This window comes from Gymnodraco acuticeps, unplaced genomic scaffold (genome assembly GCF_902827175.1).
Source record: "Gymnodraco acuticeps unplaced genomic scaffold, fGymAcu1.1, whole genome shotgun sequence".
In the NCBI taxonomy this organism is placed as follows: domain Eukaryota; kingdom Metazoa; phylum Chordata; class Actinopteri; order Perciformes; family Bathydraconidae; genus Gymnodraco; species Gymnodraco acuticeps.
In genome coordinates this window covers 12,501-36,890 of record NW_022991146.1, presented here as the reverse complement: position 1 = coordinate 36,890, position 24,390 = coordinate 12,501, and the positions used below count along the sequence as shown (strand labels likewise).

Genomic DNA, 24,390 nt, shown 5'->3' with positions numbered 1-24,390 from the left:
TCCCTCCAGGCGTTTGTTTCCAGGCCCTGCAATAACTCTGGAAGATATTTCTTTCCCCTGCAAACACACAAAACCCCTCTTTATTTCAAATGTCACAGATGTCCTTTTTCTTTTTTTAAATACCGATTTCAGCGTTCGTTCAAAAAGCAGCTCATAAAAAATAAAATCAGTGTTTTCATGCTATTGTTTCCTTTGGATCACATTTGCTTTGGCCGGGGTCTGCTGGTGGAACAGTTTCTCCTCCCTAGAAACACATTTAATGTGAAATGTCTGGACATTTTGGGAAGTGGTTCTTTTTTTGTTAAGCTTTATTGTCAAGTTAAAAATAGCTGAGAATAAGGAGTATTTCTCTGGAAGCTAAGCAGCTGGGGAGGAGTGTGTAGGGGGCTGATTTGTGTTTTGGAAAGGGAACCTGTGGGACTGGAGGTGGATTTGGGAAAGGTTTATTACAAGTTGGATGAAGAAGGGGCACGCAAGGATGGAAAAAAGAGGACAGAGGTGAGGAAGGCTATGAGTTAGACGAGGTGAAGGTAAGGAGGTCAATTATACCAGGGTGGAGGAGAGGAAACGAGGGAAGGTGTTTCAGACCAAAGAGATCATTCATGAGGTCCAACACCTTTCTTCCCAAAGGTGATGGATGGGGTTACTACCTCCAGCAAAAAGGTTATGTGTGTCTGTCCGTCAGCAGGATTATGGAAAATCTACTGGAACCATTTTCACTGCACCGAGTGAAGTGGTGTGACAGGTCACAGGAAGAATGATGTGAACCACAAGGTGGTTACATCAATTATTTTTAAACTTTGTTAGCATTGCGTTTTATGACATTTGCGCTGCATTCATGTGGTGTAGGGATAATGGGGAAACATTTCCAAACTGGGAAACTTCACATAAACACCCCCTGAATTCTGAAGAACAACTCGGTAATAGATATCAACTGTTGTTCAAACAGTCGGAGCTTTACATACATCTGTTAGAATGTTGCACGTTTTGTTCAGCAGGAGAATCTCCACATATTAACACTTTATTCATTTTTAAGTAAAAAGCTATGAAGGCACTACATCCGGTCACATGTCTACACGACCCCACAACTAAGCTAAAGGTGGCTAAACCAGAAAAATAAGATTTTGGAATATTGCAGAAATATAATTCTGTAGTAAACAAATGTTTATGATACTTACACCTTTTGTTCAGCAGGATAATCTCAATAATATTAACACTACTTTGTGACTTTGAAGCGTAAATGCGATCTCCAGAAGTAAAAAGCGTCAAACTACTTCACGTCACCATTGCTAAGCTAAAGGCGGCTAATTTTCGTCATGATCAGAATACCTTTATTAGTCCCACGGAGGGGAAATGTGCGCAGTTACAGCAGGAAAAAGAGCCACAGACAGCTTAATGTTACACATTTTAAATATGTGACATGCATTTAAAAAAAGTACTAAGTTATGATATAATACAAAATATAATTAAAAAAAAAAAAGTTACATAATTTAAAAAAAATACACATCCTGTAACAGTTCTAAGGATTTAGCAGCAGGTATATATTACACAGTTATTAACGGCATTTACATATTGCACCTAGTTTGTTGGTATTTAGCAGCAAGGGGTGAACTAGTCTGTGTTGTGGTGTGTGTGTGTGTGTGTGTGTGTGTGTGGGGGGGTCAACTAGGGGCTGTGCTGGTTGTATAGTCTGACCGCTGCAGGGGGGAAAGACCTGCGGTATCTCTCCGTGAGACAGCGGGGATGCAGCAGCCTGTCACTGAAGGAGCAGTGAGGACAGGGTGTCCTGAGGGGGGTGGGACATTTAGTCGTCTCATTTAGACACTTGTTAGCAACCACCGACGCAAAGAGCTTCAGAATGTCACCAGTGGGGTATTTACAGAAGCATTTAGTATCATAGAAAAACACTTTAAAATCTCATAAACTTGTATTAACCACAGACCTTATTTTTGGGGAATTGAACCAACAACATGCTTAACAATGTGACTTGTATTCGAAGGAGCCTTTAACTACTAAAATGCTGACTCAGTTTTTAGCTTTAGGACTCATTCCTGAACCACTCTCTACACCAAGACATCCTGTGAAGTCTGCTGGTGGTGAACTGTACAGCGGTCATCTTTAAAAGCCCATGCGCAGATGAGAGAGTGTGGTTGTGTGTTCCTGCAGCGCTAATCTACCTTAATGCCTCGTCTCCTCACATCCTCTAAATGCTCTCCTGGTATGGGAGGAATGCATCACTTTGTCTCTATCTCTTTCTTTCTTTCTCCGGGGGTGATGATTACTTCTTAACACCACCCGCCCCACACTAAACCATCCCACCCAGTGGCTACTGTGCCCGTCTTTAAGCCCTACAAAGACTTTGACATTTAAGAACGCCGTTGACTCCTTAAGCCCTTCAAAGGCCGGTGGCTGTAGTCGTTACAATCTAGAAATAATTTCATTAGTGCTCCTGTGTGATTTCCCCTACACCCCGACAATGGACTTACACAAGCACACTTCAGGGGGGTCAAGTTGGCATTTACAGTACAGTGTTAGCTCAAACACAATAGGCATGTTCACCCGAGCTGTCCAAGATAAGTTGCGCGGATCATTTCCATGAAGCAGCGCCAGCCGTGATTCATTGGTTGCTGAGCCAGTTCATGTGGAAACCAAGGGAGCCGGTTGGCAGTGTGTATTGTTTTCTCCTGTTTTATTGAGCCTGCATGCAGAGTGACCAGCATCTCCACGTGTTGATGTCTCCAGGAGGCTGCAGTGTTTCTGTTTCCTTGTTTAACAACCAGGTCTGCAATCCATTTTCCAAGGAACCGTTGGTGGACCATGTTCGCGGCTGTGTTTGTTTGTTTCGAACAGAACAACAAAGATTTATTGACAGATTTAGTGGAGAGTTTTGGAACTGGCCCAGGAACAAGAGCTGGATTTTCTTTAAGGATTCATTTATAGTTTAATGAACTTCTGCACCTTTTCACTATAAACACAACCTGGCATGCGTTATGCTCTTATACTATACCTGTTTTGATGTCGATCTGTCATCTTTGAAACCTTTTCTTTTGGGTAAAAGTATTTAACTTTGAAGCGTGTGAAGAGTTGGGGAACTGGCCAAGGAACAAGATTTGGATTATTTTTAAGGACTCATTTGTTCAATCTTTTTTGTGAACTTCTGCACTTTTTTGTAAAAACACAATATGGCATGCTTGATAGTCTTATTAGTCCTGTTTTGGTGTCATTTAAAACCTTTTTTGGTAGTAAAAATAGTTAATTTTGAAGCGTGTTAAGCCTTGAATGCTCTCTGTGAGCTATCTTTTCAGTTTTTATTTCATTTTTAGCTTGGATTATGGAGTATTGAAGATAACTATGTAGTCTTTTCCCAACGCTTTTGGACATCTCAGACCAGCTGTCACTGTTGGATATACTACAGTTGATATGCTTATAAATAAAAGACAGACTTGCTTTCTGACCTCTGTTTCTACCACAGCGGCTAATGGATCCAGAATTTCACTCAGTGTTATTTTTCAGCCGTTACAGGAGATTTCAGAACAGGAAAGACTGATTGAACACTGGCTGGCAGCAGGCCAGGATCGGCTACCGTGTGTGTGTGTGTGTGTGTGTGTGTGTGTGTGTGTGTGTGTGTGTGTGTGTGTGTGTGTGTGTGTGTGTGTGTGTGTGTGTGTGTGTGTGTGTGTGTGTGTGTGTGTGTGTGTGTGTGTGTGTGTGTGTGTGTGTGTGTGTGTGTGTGTGTGTGTGTGTGTGTGTGTGTGTGTGTGTGTGTGTGTGTGTGTGTGTGTGTGTGTGTGTGTGTGTGTGTGTGTGTGTGTGTGTGTGTGTGTGTGTGTGTGTGTGTGTGTGTGTGTGTGTGTGTGTGTGTGTGTGTGTGTGTGTGGTCTAGCATTACTATACTTGTGGGGACCTACATCTGTTTACATAGTCACGTGTGGGGACTGGTTTCCCTTATGGGGACAAAATGGAGGTCCCCATGAGGGGAATCATTAATTTTAGGGTGAAGACTTGGTTAGGTTTAGGGTAAGGGTTAGGCATGTGTTGGTTATGGATAAGGTTAGGATAAGTCTCCAGGAAATGCATGTAAGTCAATGTAATGTCCCCTGAAGTGATGTATACATGGTATGTGTGTGTGTGTGTGTGTGTACACGTGTACTTTCTTGCTCCATTTGACATGTCCTTTACATTTAACGGGAGCTTTCACTCAACAGTGAAGCTTTTAGTTCTTTCTTGCTTTTCTTTTTCTTCTTCCTCTTTGTGTTGATCTTACCTTTTTTCTTTTTCTTTTACCATTTTCTCCACTCCAATTTCCACTTCAATTTCCTTTTCTTTGGCGTCGCAGGAAAGGTTGAGAAAAAAAGTAATGACAGGAGATCAGAGTTATTTTCAATACTGCATATTTCAAGCTGCAAGTCACCCCATCGACAAACAAGATTAAAACGTATATTTTATTAATTGAAGGACTTTAAATTTAGAGCTTTGGATCCAAATGAAATCAAAAACTAGATATCATAAAGACTAAAAACGTACAGTACCATTCAAGACTTCAAACGCCCAAAAGTCACTATTTAACAACAATTTAAAATGACAGTTGGGGATTAGATAATGCTGGTTTTTGTTTAAGAAATGCTCGCAGATAATAGTGAAGCATTTGCTAGCATTTCTGAAAAACAAAAACCAAGACACCCGTTTTAATAAGAATTAGGAAAACAATAAATCAGCATTAGTTATGCTGAATTTGAGTTGTTCTCTTTAAACACGTCACAGCTTTCCACTTTTAACTCTGATATACTGCACATATTTTGTATTCACTATTACACACAAAAGCCAATTTATTTTACCTACTTTTCAATAACCCTGATCTGATTCTAAGGGGATATTATTAGCATTGTTACAGACACAATTATTAATTGCTTGACACAAATATCAACATATTAATATTGAATAGATATTGCGGCAGTAGGGAAGCGTGACTTTCATGGAGTTTAATAACTTGAACTTTCTGACTCAGCACCTCAGAGCCTTCTCCATTGGCCCGCCACCTGCCATCTGCTTCTCATTCACCTTTGCAGGAAATCCTCTTCAACCAATCAAATCATAGCTTAATCTGCCAGACTCCTATCGCCACAGCCTAAAGGTTAGGGAAGCAGGAGGCTGACGGTTTAAATCCCTGAGCAGCTGGGAGATCTGGCACTGAGGAGCGGGGATAAAAGATTCTCGCTCTTTTCTAAAGAAAAATTCACTTTTGGAACCCGAGTCTTATTTTTATAGTTCAGAGTTACTTTACTGCTCTTTCTGAAGTTTGGCAGTCCTGAACAATTGAGATAAAAGAGGAATTTAGTGTTGCAAAACTACTTCATAGAAACATAATAATATAACAACATTCACAATTGCATCGTCCAATCATAACATAGTATTTGTGCTACAAGCATCCTTAGATATAATTAGGTTTCTCAATGTTTAAAATATGAGATATCCTGCTCATTTTCAGGTTCATATCAGTTTGTAGTGTCTCTGCTTTAAAGAGTCCTCTCCTGTTGATGTTCAGGTGTATATCAGTATGTAGTGTCTCTGCTTTAAAGAGTCCTCTCCTGCTGATGTTCAGGTGTATATCAGTATGTAGTGTCTCTACTTTAAAGAGTCCTCTCCTGCTGATGTTCAGGTGTATATCAGTATGTAGTGTCTCTACTTTAAAGAGTCCTCTCCTGCTGATGTGCAGGTGTCTATCAGTATGTAGTGTCTCTACTTTAAAGAGTCCTCTCCTGCTGATGTGCAGGTGTCTATCAGTATGTAGTGTCTCTACTTTAAAGAGTCCTCTCCTGCTGATGTTCAGGTGTCTATCAGTATGTAGTGTATCTACTTTAAAGAGTCCTCTCCTGCTGATGTTCAGGTGTCTATCAGTATGTAGTGTCTCTACTTTAAAGAGTCCTCTCCTGCTGATGTTCAGGTGTATATCCGTATGTAGTGTCTCTACTTTAAAGAGTCCTCTCCTGCTGATGTTCAGGTGTATATCAGTATGTATTGTCTCTACTTTAAAGAGTCCTCTCCTGCTGATGTTCAGGTGTATATCAGTATGTAGTGTCTCTACTTTAAAGAGTCCTCTCCTGCTGATGATCAGGTGTATATCAGTATGTAGTGTCTCTACTTTAAAGAGTCCTCTCCTGCTGATGTTCAGGTGTATATCAGTATGTAGTGTCTCTACTTTAAAGAGTCCTCTCCTGCTGATGTTCAGGTGTATATCAGTATGTAGTGTCTCTACTTTAAAGAGTCCTCTCCTGCTGATGTTCAGGTGTATATCAGTATGTAGTGTCTCTACATGTCTCCATGCTTTAATGTTCAGAAAGCTCTTTATTGTTCTCATACTGTCTATGCTGCAGCACTTCTTTTCACCCTCTGTCTGAAACCAGAGCCCAGTCTGCTCTGATTGGTTAGCTGGCCGGCTCTGTTGTGATTGGTCAACCGCTTAGAGATGTCCCACCCCTTAGCCTATCACGTACAATGTGTTGGAGCGCTAACCAATAGAAGGGCATGTGTTACATAGTGATGTCACTATGTTTGGAAGTAAACAAAGGAGTCCAATGGAGGCGTTTCAGAGTGATTGGGAGAGAAACTCTCTCTGGAGGGAACACAAGGATTTTTCTCTTTGAAGACCATTTACATGCACTAAATACCTTTATAACAAACTAGGCATAGTAGGGCCTTCAGATCACAACATACATTGTTAAAAATATTACTTAAATCTTACAATTTAATTATAAATATTCGTTTTTAGGGAATGTAATTTCATCTTCTCCGTTGTGAACTATTAGCCTAATATGCCTACACAGTTTTTAAACGGCTGATTATATAGTGAACAGTTTTCGAATGATTCAAAAGCTGTTTTTGTCATATGCACAGTAGCCACGTCTTATACCTCATTCACACCAACGCAACTCCGGTTCAAGCTCCGTGCTAGAGCTTTTCAGGTTCAGAACCGGTTCTTCGGTTTAGCTCCGGCTCTTTTCACACCGCCCAGAGTCCGACTGGTGCTGCGTCATTGCGTCATCGTTTGCGTCATGACGTAACCGTTTGCGTGCCTGCTTCATAAAGCCAAACCGCGCGGAAACCCCTCACAGCTGACACCGACAACAACAACAATGGCCGATTGTGCTCCAGCTTCCTCTGTACCTCTTCGGAAGACCAGATTCCCAGCAGGTAGCTGGTCTCTTCAGTGGACCACTGCTGCTTGTTAAGTTTTTCCATCGTTGTGTACAAACTGGATAAAACGCGGGCTTCTTGTTGTTGTTCAGGAGTTGATCCCGCCCCTGCCCCCGCCTCGACGTAAGCGTGACGTATGCGGTGCTTTTGCTCTGGCCGGACAATTTTTTGGTCTAAGCGGAGCTAAGAGGCTGCTCCGCTGCGGTGTGAACAGGAAAACCCGGTGCTTTTCAAGCTCCAGCTCCGAACCGGCCCCGAAACACCGTTGGTGTGAATGAGGTATTAGTGAGTCTCAGGCGCTCTTAAGAAATGCAACATACAAGTAACTAAACATAAACACACTTAAAATAGTGCGATAGATATAACAGTGCAAGTACGTTGCAGGAATAACAAAAATATGTATAATATAGAATAAGGTTTAAAAAAATGTAAAATGAAAAGTTATAAAAAAAATTCTTTTTTTTTGTGTTATCAATCTTATAGCCTTTTGGATAAAGGCTTTCGTCACTGTGGTGGTTTCAGTAAAGGTTTGGTCACTGCTGGAAGGATTCATAATAATTGTATAACCATAGATGTCTTTTCTCCACGTTCTGTCAGACTGATTTTTATTCTAAGTTTAATTTTGGATTTGCACATCTTAGCGTAATCAGGATTGTTTTGGCTCCCCGCTCTCCTCCTGTGGTACTTTCCAAGTGTGTGGGACGCTGAACAAAGTAGACCCAGAGTGTTTGTGTATTTCCACATTCAGGGAGGAGGAGGTTTTCCCAGGGAATCCCCTCCTCTCTTCCATCGCTGCTTATAACAACCTCTGTGTCTGTGATCTCCTTTTTAACCTTTCACTCTTTCTCCTCTTCCTCGCTGCAGAGCTTAATCCAAAAGGTGAGTGTTTGGTTTGGACAGAATAGAGCCCCCCCCCTCTCCACTTACACACCCACACACACACTTTATATATAAAAAGGCAAACAAGTCATGTAGATGTGCACATAAACATATATTTTCTGCATTATGGATATTCCATTTCAATATTCTCTTACACACAGAAATGCAAACATAATCAAAACTAAACTGTATGCATTCCAACACACACTCACACACACATGTACACACTACTGTATATACAGGAAGAGACCACTGCCTACTGTTTATGTTCCTGTAACACGATACTTGGCAAGAGTATGTACACACACACACACATGCACACACACAGACACCCACACATGCACTCGTACTGTACACACATACACACACTTCCTCACTGTATAGAGCAAGTAAATATCCATGTATATCCTTTTACAGTATGCTCACATTTCACATACACACATACTGGCATATAGAAACTCATTGAATTGCAGGTTTAAGCGCATCAACACACACATGCACACACACACACACACACACACACGCACACACACACACGCACACACGCACACACACAGTGTTCCTAGTCGTCAGTCAGTGTTTGTTTTAGTCCGTCTGAGTTTGTGTGCTTTGATACAGAATAGGATGTCCTGTAATCTATAGTAGGCTTAGAGGCCCTGCAGTAGTACACACACACACACACACACACACACACACACACACACACACACACACACACACACACACACACACACACACACACACACACACACACACACACACACACACACTCACATTGAACTCTTTTTCTCCAACTCATAACTGCAGATTATATTAATATGCATCCGCCAGATACATTCTTGGGGAAACGCAAACTGCCATGTTTCTGACAGAAAAATGAAAAGAGAGGCGGACTTAAGAACATTAATCATGAAGCATCAGTTCACACACCCCTTAATAATTGGACACATTTCATCAACAAAATCAGTGTTTATTCAACATAAAATTAAACATAAAGCCCAAGGCTCTTCAGATGTGTTTATTCACATAATTATGTGATTATAAATATTATATATATTAGGGGTACCATCTATTACATCTGGTACAAAAAGGCCCTTGGCCAGAGCATTTTTATTTATTTGTTTAATATTGTATTGATTTGGAAACGTAAAATCAAAGTTTGCCACCTTTTATGTTGACCTCAAATGAGTGTACAGCCAATAATCGCAGTTAACTCATCGTGCTGTATTTACCCAGAAAGCGGATTCCTGCCGGCAGTGCTTACATGGACCAGAATGCATTGCGCTCGGACTTTATCTGCTTATTTTTTTAAATCCAAAACTCTGCATAACATCCTCTGCACTCGGATACCTGGATGCCATTTCTGCTGTTGGACACAACGCTTCTTCACTTGGAGGCCAGGAGAAGTCTCTGTGACCTTTTGACCTGTGCTGGACTATGGTGATCTGATCTATATGAATGCACCTGCCCATTACCTGATCAAGTTAGATGCCGCCTATCACAGTGCGCTGAGTGTTAACTCATCACTGTACCCTGTGTGCCAGGGCAGGTCTGCCATCACTGACTGTACGGAGACTCAGCCACTGGTACATGTTCATCTACAAAGCCATGCTGGGTAAACTACCACCTTACATCTGCTCTCTGATATCACAGAGAGTCGCAAGTAGCTATTGCCTGAGATCCCAGGATGTGTTTTTATTACATGTACCAAGTGCTTGGACTGTTTTAGGCACTACAGCTTTTATGTGCGCAGCTCCTCTAGCATGAAACACTCTGCACAGCATTTTGAAAATGAGCATCTTGGTTCCCCTGCATACTTTTAAAGCACAGCTGGATGACATGTGATAGTCCTGGTACCTGTCCTTGTGAATACGTTTGTAAATGGTACCCCTGTCATTATGTTGCATGTGTAGCCAATGTGCGGCAGGTCTCCCGTGAAAGAGATTGTTGATCTCAATGGGATAGAGATGCTCCATTTTAGAATGAAGTTAAATAAAATATACATTATAAAAAAATACAATAAATATATGGATACAAACATGAGGAGTCAAAGTAAGAATGTTCACACAAAAAAGAAAGACATTTGCTCAAACATAAAGAGTCAAAGTAAGATGTCAAAGATAGAAATAAATCATAATGTAAACTTTATTTCAAACGAACCGCCGCTCTATGAAGTTTCTTGAGCGGCATCGCGTGCTCTCTGGCTCTTCAGAGGTAAGAGACTACAAATCAAAGCGTGAAATCCTGTTCTTTCAACCAACGACGTCAGTTTAATGTCAAATGGCGCTGCATGTCACCATCAACACTGGTTGGACATCCACTCGGCAAATCCTAGTTTCGATAAAGATCTTATTATGATAAAACATGTTCATGTTTAATTACACACTGTTGGACAGATGTGTCGGCAGAGAATAACATGTATCCAGGCATCCACACCTGGACGCGGTGCTTCTCAGAGGAACCGTTTAAAGCTGCAGACTGGCTGCATAAGAACATGATTTGTTGGAGGACAGGGCTGCGTGGTGACTGTGTGTATCACAGAGGACACACATACAGAATGAACATATATCGTACACACTAAATCAAATGCACACACACGGCTGACATCACTGCAGCTGTGGTGAGAATCTGATCCTGTTCAGTGGTCCTCTGCTCAAATAAACGCTGTCTGCCACGCACACACACGCACACACACACGCACACACGCAATCGTGATTTGAAGTGTGTTTAACAGTTCCACAAAGCTTCATTTCCCACACAAACAGCAAGCAACTATCAGGGCGGTAGTGAAACGTTATAAAGTACATTTACTAGAGTCATTTAATTAATAAATAGTTTAGACCAGCTTCTAAACTGAGAAACTCTGATTTGATGTTGTCATATAATCATACTTGAACCGGCGTCCCTTCAGTTCCCAAACCGAGTGCCTACAGACTTTAGGTGTATTTGTATGCCAATACTTTTGTACTTTTACTCAAGTCAGATTTGGATGCAGAACTTTTATTTGCAACAGAGTCTTTTTACGACATCCTCTTCGTCATCATGTGGAGCTCTTCCAGTAAATTCAGTAAAGAAAACTGCCTATTCTATATACTTATACATATACTTATTAAGCTTTACTCAAGTAGGAGTTTGAATGCAGGACTTTGGCTTGTCAAGGAATGCTTTTATTTATAATTACTACATTTAAAGTATAAGATGTGAGTACGTCTCCCACCCTTTGTCAGCGGTCACATCTGGGGACACACAATATGTGAAATATTGTTCATTCAGGTACAAAAACTCTTCAAACTGCAATACAGAAGCTTGCAGCTGAGGACAAGTATTGAATGAGGTGAATAATCCGTAAGACAAACACAGAAACCTCAGTGTACTGTAGACATGATGCTTGGTCAGTTACTCACCCTCTGGCTTCACACACACCGACAGTCTGCTCTTTGTCTTGTCCTCCTCTAATCATCAAACCAGACTGAAACTGTGACGCCTGACGTAAGCTCCTGATGCAACCTTTGGTTTTGGCCAAAGCTCCGCAGACGATCCAGCTTTTAAACTCGGCTCCTGTGCACATGACGCGACTCAGGATGTGACTTTAGCAGATACAGGATACTTTTGATTGGCTTGGAAAGTGTAACAGTGTGTGTTTGAGGAAAATGCTTCATGAGAAACAAGAAATGAGTCAATTCAAAATAACTTTACCACAGCGACAGTTTTGCTGTTCGGTAAGCTTTGAACTTCCTGAACCAATGCATGTTTTACGGCCCGTCCACAGGCAGCGTCACGTTGAAGCTTGCCATTAGGCGTGTCTGAAGCTCGACCGACAACCAATCACATGAATCTCCCGCCCCGGACACAAGCACGCGGTTTGATTGGCTAGAGCTTGTACTGGCATACGATTTATTGGCTGACGCTTCCGTCGACGCTTCAAACGTTGAACTTTTATCAACTTTCGAAGCGAGCAGCGGAGGCAAAGCGACGGAAGCACAATGCAGTTCGGCAAAGCGGGACGTCAGCGATGCCGCCGTGTGGACGTACCGTTACTCTCATCTGCCTTACAAGATCTATATATATTTGGTGTTATCCTATTTCTTGTAAGGCAATGCAAGTTTATTTATTCAGCATATCTTAACACAAAGTCAATGAAAGGGGCTGCATTAAGACGTCCGGCAAAATAAATGCAATATAAAATCGCATTTATGTACAAATAGAATATTTAAACCCTAGAATACGGGTAAAAAATTAACTGTGACTTCTTGGTTTTATCTTTAATGTTTTTATTATATAAGTATTTTAACATGTTTTATTTTTATTGTATTGTTCTAATATAAAAAAATATTATTACATTGTTTTATATATATAATACACCTAATTATTTATTTGTACCTGCATTTATTTTATGTTTTTATTCTATAGTAATTTTATTTTTTGTATATTATATTTCTAACATTCGTTTATTTTTGCTAAAATAACAACAACAAAAACCTGACTTGTGTTTTGTTCTCTTCCTAAAAATCTAAAAGAAGCTGTTTTTGCTTTTGCGTTGGTGATCAAGGTGATCAAGGTGATCAAGGTGATCAAGGTTCTGCCTTCTGCCCCTCCTCTATATACTTCCAGTATCCCTCAGGGTCCGTGTTTGGGGACTTTTATACAATACAGCCAAGAAAAAGCAAAGTAAAGCAAATAAAGTGAAAAGCAGAGAGTATAGATATCCCCGCAGATGTTAGTGGTTCCTATCAGCGTCTCTGTTTGCTGCTTCAGAGTCTGCACGTTGAATTACGACTTCCGTTTGTTGTTCTAATTATATTTTCAACATAATACAGATGTGGAGGCCGTCTGCAGATGTGTTGGAAATGATGCTTTTTAATACACACACACACACACACACACACACACACACACACACACACACACACACACACACACACACATAAAGAAAGACACACACACACACAGAGAAAGTCACTCACACACACGCACACACACACACACACACACACACACACAAAGAAAGACACACACACACACACACACACAGAGAAAGACACTCACACACACACACATACACATATACACACACACACACACACACACAAAGAAAGACACACACACAGAGAAAGACACTCTCACACACACACACACACACACACATAAGAACTAACACAAACAGACTCATGCACACATAACGACACACACACAGAGAAAGAAACACACATGAATAACACACTGAAAGACACTCAGAGATAAACCTACACACACAGACACACACATAAAGACACACACACACAGAATAACTAACACAAACACACTCATGCACACATAACGACACACACAGACACACACACACACACACACAACACACACACACACACACACACACACACACACACACACACACACACACACACAGAAACACACACACACACACACACACACAGAAAGAAAGACACACACACACACACACACACACACACAGACAGACACACACACAGAAGAACTAACACAAACACACCCCCACACACATAAAGACACACACACACACACACACTAACTGTACTGCAATAGTCAAATTGCAGGAGGCACAACATTGACTTCATATCTTCGGTTGAAAAAATGTACTGAAATAGAGTAATGTTGTGAAACCATCAGATATCTTAAACCATCCAGTCAAAATAAAACCAATTGGTTCTTTTTTCCAACTCGTGGTTTTCCTCCCGCTCTTTTCTTTCTCCCTGCTTCTCCTCTGTTGCCCTTGGCTTCCCTCTCAGTTCATGTGTTCAGACCAAATTGAATTATCCACATAATCAGGTCGTAATAATTGCACGTCTGGATTGAAAAGGTGCGCAGGTCATTATTAATATCTGAAACAACCTGGAACGCTCCACAGTTACACCGATACTCACATGATGTCTCCCCCAGTCTCTCTCCTCCTCCTCCTCCTCCTCCTCCTCCTCCTCCTCCTCCTCCTCCTCATCCTCCTCCTCCTCCTCTTCCCTCCATCTCTTTTTAACAACCTCCATCACCCCTTCCCCTCGCTCTGTTATTCTAGCTAAGTGTAGATTTCTGCAACTCAGCACTGCTTAAGCTCAGGACAAAGTTATATTTGGCCTCCTGCTCACCTTTTGGTTTTTTTCTTGTTCAAATTCCCAGCTACTTTTTTTTGCAAAACTTCCCGTGCGGCTCGTCCACAGACACATCTCCACACCTGGAGCTGTGCAGTCTCTCGGCCTCTGCATCTGCACTGTTGACACATGTAAACGTGTGGAAGGCGTGTAGCGCAGTGGGTTGTGCGTTGCTGTTGGGATCAGGGGGTCACAGGTTCAAACCCCACTGCAGTCAGCATGTCGTTGTGTCCCTGAGACCCTTCACCCCACATTGCTCCTGTGGGGATTGCTCACAGTATTGAGTATGTAAGTCGCTTTGGATAAAAGCGTCTAACATGTAACATGTAATGTAAACCTGACTGCTGTTTGGAGAGCAAGCCGATAAAAAGCAACGATGTTCAGACCTGTTTGATTTATTAAAGGGAGGTTTTGAGGAAGTGGCGCCACTTAAAGGGGAAGTGGGAGGTGAATTTAAATGAGTTTTTCAGGAGCTAAAGGAAGCGGAAGAAGAATACATTTGTGCAAAATTATCAGATTTATCAGTTTTTATTATTGTAATGTCGTTGTTTTTATATATTTTACAGCATTTCACTTTTTGTTGACCTGAATAATTACTGTAGGGCAAGTTTATTCATTACATTGCATTTAGCTGAGGCTTTTATCCAAAGCGACTTACAATAAGTGCGTTCGACCAGGAAGACACAACCTTGAAGAACACAGAATCATAAAGTACATCAGGTTTCATAGAGCCAAACATTTATGAAGCACATTCCCACAACAAGGCAATTAACACAAGCATTAAAGTCATAGTACAAAAGAAACCACATACAAACACTTAAAAAAACAGTTATTAAAAAGCCAATATATTACCAATCAAACCATCTGCAATAGAATAAGACAGGTGGAAAATACAAGAATACAAAGTGCAGTGTAACACATGAATGGTTACTTGATTTAATCAAAGACAGTGGTACAAAAAAGAAAATTCAGTCTTGATTTAAAACAAGTTTAAACATTTTCTCTGAGTTTGTTCCAGATATATGGAGCTTAAAACGTAATGGGGGTCTCCATGATTGGTTTAGGTAATGCAAACGTGGTTTTTAGTTAAATATCAGTAAACTTTGAGAGGGGACAGCTTCCATAGGGTGGAGAAGATGGAGGAGATGCAACACTAAAAGGAAAGATATTGTTAAATAATCTTTAATTTCCAGTATGTTTCCTTCCCCCAGGAGTTCCCAGGGTTCTTCAGTCCAGGTTCAGTCTCCCTCTGGCGTTGGTGTGTGTCCCTACCTCTCCGGCCAAAACCACCAAGTTTAAGATCACCGTGGATACCAACCAGCCTCCAGTCGATCTCAGCGTCCTCTTCCCAGGTAAAACACACACACACACACACACACACACACACACACACACACACACACACACACACACACACACACACACACACACACACACACACACACACACACACACACACACACACACACCCAACACATTGTTAAAGCGCAGGAAGGCCAAAATGACACGAGCATGATCGGAAAGCTTGGACAGGGAATGAGAGAAATGTGAAGCTGTGCATGTGTGTATACATTCATAGATGCAGTGTAATCAACTGTTATGTATCTGTGTGTGGTTGTGTATTTATACGAGTGTATTTATTTATTTCTGATTCTCTACGTGTGTGTGTGTGTGTGTGTGAGCCCTGGGAATCTCTGCTCTGCCTCTCAGTTATCTGACCATCAGCTACAATCAGCAGCAGCTCTGACGTCCAAACACACACTCGCTGCCCTTTGTGAGCAGAGGGGTTTGTGTAAGCTCACGGTTGTGTGTCTTTGTGAGCAGAGGGGTTTGTGTAAGCTCACGTTTGTGTGTCTTTGTGAGCAGTGTGACTGTATCTCCTGCTCCTTTTGTTGGCGTCTTGCATCACGATACGCCGTCCTATCTGTCTCATCGCGCTGCCGTCTGTCTTTGTCTCCCTCGCAGAGTTTTCAACAAAATCTGAAGATAAGGAGGGGAATAGTTTGGCTTTCCAGTTCCTGGCGGGAGCCAATGTGACCGTGGTAGCTTCAAAGACCTCCCGTGAGTCTCACAGCAGTACCACATACTCAACGGGATTCTCACCCGCTTACCTCCTTTAAAGGTCCCCTATTATGTGTTTCTCATCAATATATCACAGGTCTCAGATATATACAGAGCCTGTCTCTGATTGGCTGTAACACCAAACAGATCATTGCAGCATTACCCATAATCCCCTCTGTTTCAGCCCTGTTTCCAAAGTGCTGATTCTCTGTCTGTTACTTTAGATGAAAATAAGGAGCCCCTCCCCACGCCCCTCTGAGAGACATTTGGTTACAAAGAACTCAATGGTGCTCTAGGAGGAGATTCAGGTGATAAGGGGGGGGGGGGGGTTACCTTGGTTGCTGATTGGCTAATGGCTACACAAGACAAAACATCGTGATGACATCACAAAGTGGCCAAAATCTGATCAGCTCATTTTCAGACAGGTTTTTATAGAAATGGATCAAAAAGAGAGAGAATCTTTGTTCCTGAAACTTTCAGAGTCTCTTTCCACAGAGGGGACACATGTTGATGTAGAAGAGACATGAAGAAGAGGGGACACATGTTGATGTAGAAGAGACATGAAGAAGAGGGGACACATGTTGATGTAGAAGAGACATGAAGAAGAGGGGACACATGTTGATGTAGAAGAGACATGGAGAAGAGGGGACACATGTTGATGTAGAAGAGACATGAAGAAGAGGGGACACATGTTGATGTAGAAGAGACATGAAGAAGAGGGGACACATGTTGATGTAGAAGAGACATGGAGAAGAGGGGACACAGGTTGATGTGGAAGAGACATGAGAAGAGGGGACACATGTTGATGTAGAAGATACATAGAGAAGAGGGGACACATGTTAATGTAGAAGAGACATGAAGAAGAGGGGACACATGTTGATGTAGAAGAGACATGAAGAAGAGGGGACACATGTTGATGTAGAAGAGACATGAAGAAGAGGGGACACATGTTGATGTAGAAGATACATGAAGAAGAGGGGACACATGTTGATGTAGAAGAGACATGGAGAAGAGGGGACACATGTTGATGTAGAAGAGACATGAAGAAGAGGGGACACATGTTGATGTAGAAGAGACATGGAGAAGAGGGGACACAGGTTGATGTGGAAGAGACATGAAGAAGAGGGGACACATGTTGATGTAGAAGATACATAGAGAAGAGGGGACACATGTTAATGTAGAAGAGACATGAAGAAGAGGGGACACATGTTGATGTAGAAGAGACATGAAGAAGAGGGGACACATGTTGATGTAGAAGAGACATGAAGAAGAGGGGACACATGTTGATGTAGAAGATACATGAAGAAGAGGGGACACATGTTGATGTAGAAGAGACATGGAGAAGAGGGGACACATGTTGATGTAGAAGAGACATGAAGAAGAGGGGACACATGTTGATGTAGAAGAGACATGAAGAAGAGGGGACACATGTTGATGTAGAAGAGACATGAAGAAGAGGGGACACATGTTGATGTAGAAGAGACGTGAAGAAGAGGGGACACATGTTGATGTAGAAGAGACATGAAGAAGAGGGGACACATGTTGATGTAGAAGAGACATGAAGAAGAGGGGACAAATGTTGATGTAGAAGAGACATTGATGTAAGAAGAGGGGACACATGTTGATGTAGAAGAGACATGAAGAAGAGGGGACACATGTTGATGTAGAAGAGACATGAAGAAGAGGGGACACATGTTGATGTAGAAGAGACATGAAGAAGAGGGGACACATGTTGATGTAGAAGAGACATGAAGAAGAGGGGACACATGTTGATGTAGAAGAGACATGAAGAAGAGGGGACACATGTTGATGTAGAAGAGACATGAAGAAGAGGGGACACATGTTGATGTAGAAGAGACATGAAGAAGAGCAGACACATGTTGATGTAGAAGAGACATGGAGAAGAGGGGACACATGTTGATGTAGAAGAGACATGGAGAAGAGGGGACACATGTTGATGTAGAAGAGACATGAAGAAAAGGGGACACATGTTGATGTAGAAGAGACATGAAGAAGAGGGGACACATGGTGATGTAGAAGAGACATGAAGAAAAGGGGACACATGTTGATGTAGAAGAGACATGAAGAAGAGGGGACACATGTTGATGTAGAAGAGACATGAAGAAGAGAGGACACATGTTGATGTAGAAGAGACGTGAAGAAGAGGGGACACATGTTGATGTAGAAGAGACATGAAGAAGAGGGGACACGTGTTGATGTAGAAGAGACATGAAGAAGAGGGGACACGTGTTGATGTAGAAGAGACATGAAGAAAAGGGAACACATGTTGATGTAGAAGAGACATGAAGAAGAGGGGACACATGTTGATGTAGAAGAGACATGGAGAAGAGGGGACACATGTTGATGTAGAAGAGACATGAAAAAGAGGGGACACGTGTTGATGAAGAAGAGACATGAAGAAGAGGGGACACGTGTTGATGTAGAAGAGACATGAAGAAAAGGGAACACATGTTGATGTAGAAGAGACATGAAGAAGAGGGGACACATGTTGATGTAGAAGAGACATGAAAAAGAGGGGACACGTGTTGATGAAGAAGAGACATGAAGAAGAGGGGACACGTGTTGATGTAGAAGAGACATGAAGAAAAGGGAACACATGTTGATGTAGAAGAGACATGAAGAAGAGGGGACACATGTTGATGTAGAAGAGACATGGAGAAGAGGGGACACATGTTGATGTAGAAGAGACATGGAGAAGAGGGGACACATGTTGATGTAGAAGAGACATGGAGAAGAGGGGACACATGTTGATGTAGAAGAGACATGAAGAAGAGGGGACACATGTTGATGTAGAGGAGACATGAAGAAGAGGGGACACATGTTGATGTAGAAGAGACATGAAGAAGAGGGGACACATGTTGATGTAGAAGAGACATGAAGAAGAGGGGACACATGTTGATGTAGAAGAGACATGAAGAAGAGGGGACACATGTTGATGTAGGAGAGACATGGAGAAGAGGGGACACATGTTGATGTAGAAGAGATATGAAGAAGAGGGGACACATGTTGATGTAGAGGAGACATGAAGAAGAGGGGACACATGTTGATGTAGAAGAGACATGAAGAAGAGAGGACACATGTTGATGTAGAAGAGACGTGAAGAAGAGGGGACACATGTTGATGTAGAAGAGACATGAAGAAGAGGGGACACATGTTGATGTAGAAGAGACATGAAAAAGAGGGGACACGTGTTGATGAAGAAGAGACATGAAGAAGAGGGGACACGTGTTGATGTAGAAGAGACATGAAGAAAAGGGGACACATGTTGATGAAGAAGAGACATGAAGAAGAGGGGACACATGTTGATGTAGAAGAGACATGAAGAAGAGGGGACACATGTTGATGTAGAAGAGATATGAAGAAGAGGGGACACATGTTGATGTAGGAGAGACATGGAGAAGAGGGGACACATGTTGATGTAGAAGAGACATGAAGAAGAGGGGACACATGTTGATGTAGAGGAGACATGAAGAAGAGGGGACACATGTTGATGTAGGAGAGACATGGAGAAGAGGGGACACATGTTGATGTAGAAGAGATATGAAGAAGAGGGGACACATGTTGATGTAGAAGAGACGTGAAAAAGAGGGGACACATGTTGATGAAGAAGAGATATGAAGAAGAGGGGACACGTGTTGATGTAGGAGAGACATGAAGAAGAGGGGACACGTGTTGATGAAGAAGAGACATGAAGAAGAGGGGACACGTGTTGATGTAGGAGAGACATGAAGAAGAGGGGACACGTGTTGATGTAGAAGAGACATGAAGAAGAGGGGACACATGTTGATGTAGAAGAGATATGAAGAAGAGGGGACACATGTTGATGTAGGAGAGACATGAAGAAGAGGGGACACATGTTGATGTAGAAGAGATATGAAGAAGAGGGGACACATGTTGATGTAGGAGAGACATGAAGAAGAGGGGACACATGTTGATGTAGGAGAGACATGGAGAAGAGGGGACACATGTTGATGTAGAAGAGACATGAAGAAGAGGGGACACATGTTGATGTAGAAGAGACATGAAGAAGAGGGGACACATGTTGATGTAGAAGAGACATGAAGAAGAGGGGACACATGTTGATGTAGAAGAGACATGAAGAAGAGGGGACACATGTTGATGTAGAAGAGACATGAAGAAGAGGGGACACATGTTGATGTAGAAGAGACATGAAGAAGAGGGGACACATGTTGATGTAGAAGAGACATGGAGAAGAGGGGACACATGTTGATGTAGAAGAGACATGGAGAAGAGGGGACACATGTTGATGTAGAAGAGACATGAAGAAAAGGGGACACATGTTGATGTAGAAGAGACATGAGGAAGAGGGGACACATGTTGATGTAGAAGAGACATGGAGAAGAGGGGACACATGTTGATGTAGAAGAGACATGAAGAAAAGGGGACACATGTTGATGTAGAAGAGACATGAAGAAGAGGGGACACATGGTGATGTAGAAGAGATATGAAGAAAAGGGGACACATGTTGATGTAGAAGAGACATGAAGAAGAGGGGACACATGTTGATGTAGAAGAGACATGAAGAAGAGAGGACACATGTTGATGTAGAAGAGACGTGAAGAAGAGGGGACACATGTTGATGTAGAAGAGACATGAAGAAGAGGGGACACGTGTTGATGTAGAAGAGACATGAAGAAGAGGGGACACATGTTGATGTAGAAGAGACATGAAGAAGAGGGGACACATGTTGATGCAGAAGAGACGTGAAGAAGAGGGGACACATGTTGATGTAGAAGAGACATGGAGAAGAGGGGACACATGTTGATGGAGAAGAGACATGAAGAAGAGGGGACACGTGTTGATGTAGAAGAGACATGAAAAAGAGGGGACACGTGTTGATGAAGAAGAGACATGAAGAAGAGGGGACACGTGTTGATGTAGAAGAGACATGAAGAAAAGGGAACACATGTTGATGTAGAAGAGACATGAAGAAGAGGGGACACATGTTGATGTAGAAGAGACATGGAGAAGAGGGGACACATGTTGATGTAGAAGAGACATGGAGAAGAGGGGACACATGTTGATGTAGAAGAGACATGGAGAAGAGGGGACACATGTTGATGTAGAAGAGACATGAAGAAGAGGGGACACATGTTGATGTAGAGGAGACATGAAGAAGAGGGGACACATGTTGATTTAGAAGAGACATGAAGAAGAGGGGACACATGTTGATGTAGAAGAGACATGAAGAAGAGGGGACACATGTTGATGTAGAAGAGACATGAAGAAGAGGGGACACATGTTGATGTAGGAGAGACATGGAGAAGAGGGGACACATGTTGATGTAGAAGAGATATGAAGAAGAGGGGACACATGTTGATGTAGAGGAGACATGAAGAAGAGGGGACACATGTTGATGTAGAAGAGACATGAAGAAGAGAGGACACATGTTGATGTAGAAGAGACGTGAAGAAGAGGGGACACATGTTGATGTAGAAGAGACATGAAGAAGAGGGGACACATGTTGATGTAGAAGAGACATGAAAAAGAGGGGACACATGTTGATGAAGAAGAGACATGAAGAAGAGGGGACACGTGTTGATGTAGGAGAGACATGAAGAAGAGGGGACACATGTTGATGTAGAAGAGACATGAAGAAAAGGGGACACATGTTGATGAAGAAGAGACATGAAGAAGAGGGGACACATGTTGATGTAGAAGAGACATGAAGAAGAGGGGACACATGTTGATGTAGAAGAGATATGAAGAAGAGGGGACACATGTTGATGTAGGAGAGACATGGAGAAGAGGGGACACATGTTGATGTAGAAGAGACATGAAGAAGAGGGGACACATGTTGATGTAGAGGAGACATGAAGAAGAGGGGACACATGTTGATGTAGGAGAGACATGGAGAAGAGGGGACACATGTTGATGTAGAAGAGATATGAAGAAGAGGGGACACATGTTGATGTAGAAGAGACGTGAAGAAGAGGGGACACATGTTGATGTAGAAGAGACATGAAGAAGAGGGGACACATGTTGATGTAGAAGAGACATGAAAAAGAGGGGACACATGTTGATGAAGAAGAGACATGAAGAAGAGGGGACACGTGTTGATGTAGGAGAGACATGAAGAAGAGGGGACACGTGTTGATGTAGAAGAGACATGAAGAAAAGGGGACACATGTTGATGAAGAAGAGACATGAAGAAGAGGGGACACATGTTGATGTAGAAGAGACATGAAGAAGAGGGGACACATGTTGATGTAGAAGAGATATGAAGAAGAGGGGACACATGTTGATGTAGGAGAGACATGAAGAAGAGGGGACACATGTTGATGTAGGAGAGACATGGAGAAGAGGGGACACATGTTGATGTAGAAGAGATATGAAGAAGAGGGGACACATGTTGATGTAGAGGAGACATGAAGAAGAGGGGACACATGTTGATGTAGAAGAGACATGAAGAAGAGGGGACACATGTTGATGTAGAAGAGACATGAAGAGAGAGAGGACACATGTTGATGTAGAAGAGACATGAAGAAGAGGGGACACATGTTGATGTAGAAGAGACGTGAAGAAGAGGGGACACATGTTGATGTAGAAGAGACATGAAGAAGAGGGGACACATGTTGATGTAGAAGAGACATGAAAAAGAGGGGACACATGTTGATGAAGAAGAGACATGAAGAAGAGGGGACACATGTTGATGAAGAAGAGACATGAAGAAGAGGGGACACATGTTGATGTAGAAGAGACACGAAGAAGTGGATTTTGCATAATAGGTGACCTTTAAACCATGTGACTAGTAATTTAGTCAGGTATATCAGAATCAGAATTCTCTTATAAGTCCAGCAGCCGGTACTTCTTACAGCGTTACAGTGAAAGTGAAATGACAGATAAAAGGCAAGCAATACTAAAGTAGCTAACATGTTAAATATATAGAAAAATCACATATTATTACAAAACAATAATAAAGAACTCATCCATGGCTAAAAAATGAGTAGCAGCGTTTAAATAGCTAATAGCTAAGCTAGCTTGATATATTATAAAAATGATGTTTTGCACGTACCACTGACTATTGTTATTGCACTGTAGGATTATCAAAATAAGTGTATATAATGCACGTTACAGGTGTATTGCAAGATCTCAACCGTCTGTATGTGTGAGGGTCTACCAGGTTTGAATTCTACATCAGAGAGTCCTGATATCGTCTGAGTGACACGCTGAGATGGACTCCAATGATATCTATCAACATCTTTTGGTTACACAGATATCCTTTGCTTCAATTCTAATTATTATAACCCATTTAAACATCTCGGTACCTTTTTTAGTTTTTTCAGCCTTTTAACACTAGAACTGCCAACAGGTCAATTTTACCCGCAGCTGTTTTTTGATTGTATGTAACTTTTTTTTCAATCAAATAGCAACGCCTTTTGTCTACTGTGGTTCCTTATAGATAGAGAGATAGAGAGAGAGAGATAGAGAGAGAGAGAGAGAGAGAGAGAGAGAGATATAGAGAGAGAGAGTTATAGATAGATAGAGAGAGAGAGAGAGAGAGAGAGAGAGATATAGTTATAGATAGATCGATAGATAAATAGTTATAGATCGATAGATCGTTATAGATAGAGAGAGAGATGGAGAGATTTGTACCTAAACAAAACACAAGTCTAACACCAAGCGTTTCAATCAGCACTGGTAGCGATATGTTATACTTCATGCTATCTGCACAGACTATATCCTATGAAAAGCTAATTCTATTGGTATGAGTTCCATCCCTGTGCGATCAAAACTCACTGTTCTGTATGATCAATAAAAGAACATTGTACCTTGAAAATCAATAGCGGGTACATTTGACCCGTTGGCGGTTTTAGGTATCCAGCGACCTCTGGCGGTTCTAGTGTTAATTGAGATGCTATCTTTGACTTTTCTCTCTACTTCCAAAGTCACATCAAAGTGCTTTTCATGTTCATTGATAGGTCTAATTGTCATGTTCACATACCCTGCCTGAATGTGTGTGTCTGTGTGTTTGTCAGAGCGTTACCGTATTCAGAGCGACCGTTTTGAGGACACGTGGTTGGTGGTGAATGAGCTGGTGCAGAGATTCGATCAGCATTTCTCCACACTGGGAGTGCAAGACTTCAAGAAGAGCTTCAGT

At 41.9% G+C, this 24,390-nt stretch overlaps 1 protein-coding gene across 1 annotated transcript in view; it reads left to right on the top strand.

Annotated features, from left to right (window-relative positions):
* Nucleotides 1-8,055: 8,055 nt before the first annotated feature.
* LOC117560398 (protein PTHB1-like) overlaps nt 8,056-24,390 on the top strand; it is a gene marked incomplete at both ends in the record, with an annotated part of 17,057 nt that continues 722 nt past the window's right edge. Inside the window, 4 exons of the mRNA XM_034237278.1 lie at nt 8,056-8,070; nt 15,398-15,538; nt 16,152-16,247; nt 24,269-24,390. The exon at nt 24,269-24,390 is cut by the window's right edge and continues 51 nt beyond it. Coding sequence (XP_034093169.1) covers nt 8,056-8,070; nt 15,398-15,538; nt 16,152-16,247; nt 24,269-24,390 — 374 coding nt within the window. The remainder of the gene's footprint in view (nt 8,071-15,397; nt 15,539-16,151; nt 16,248-24,268) is intronic.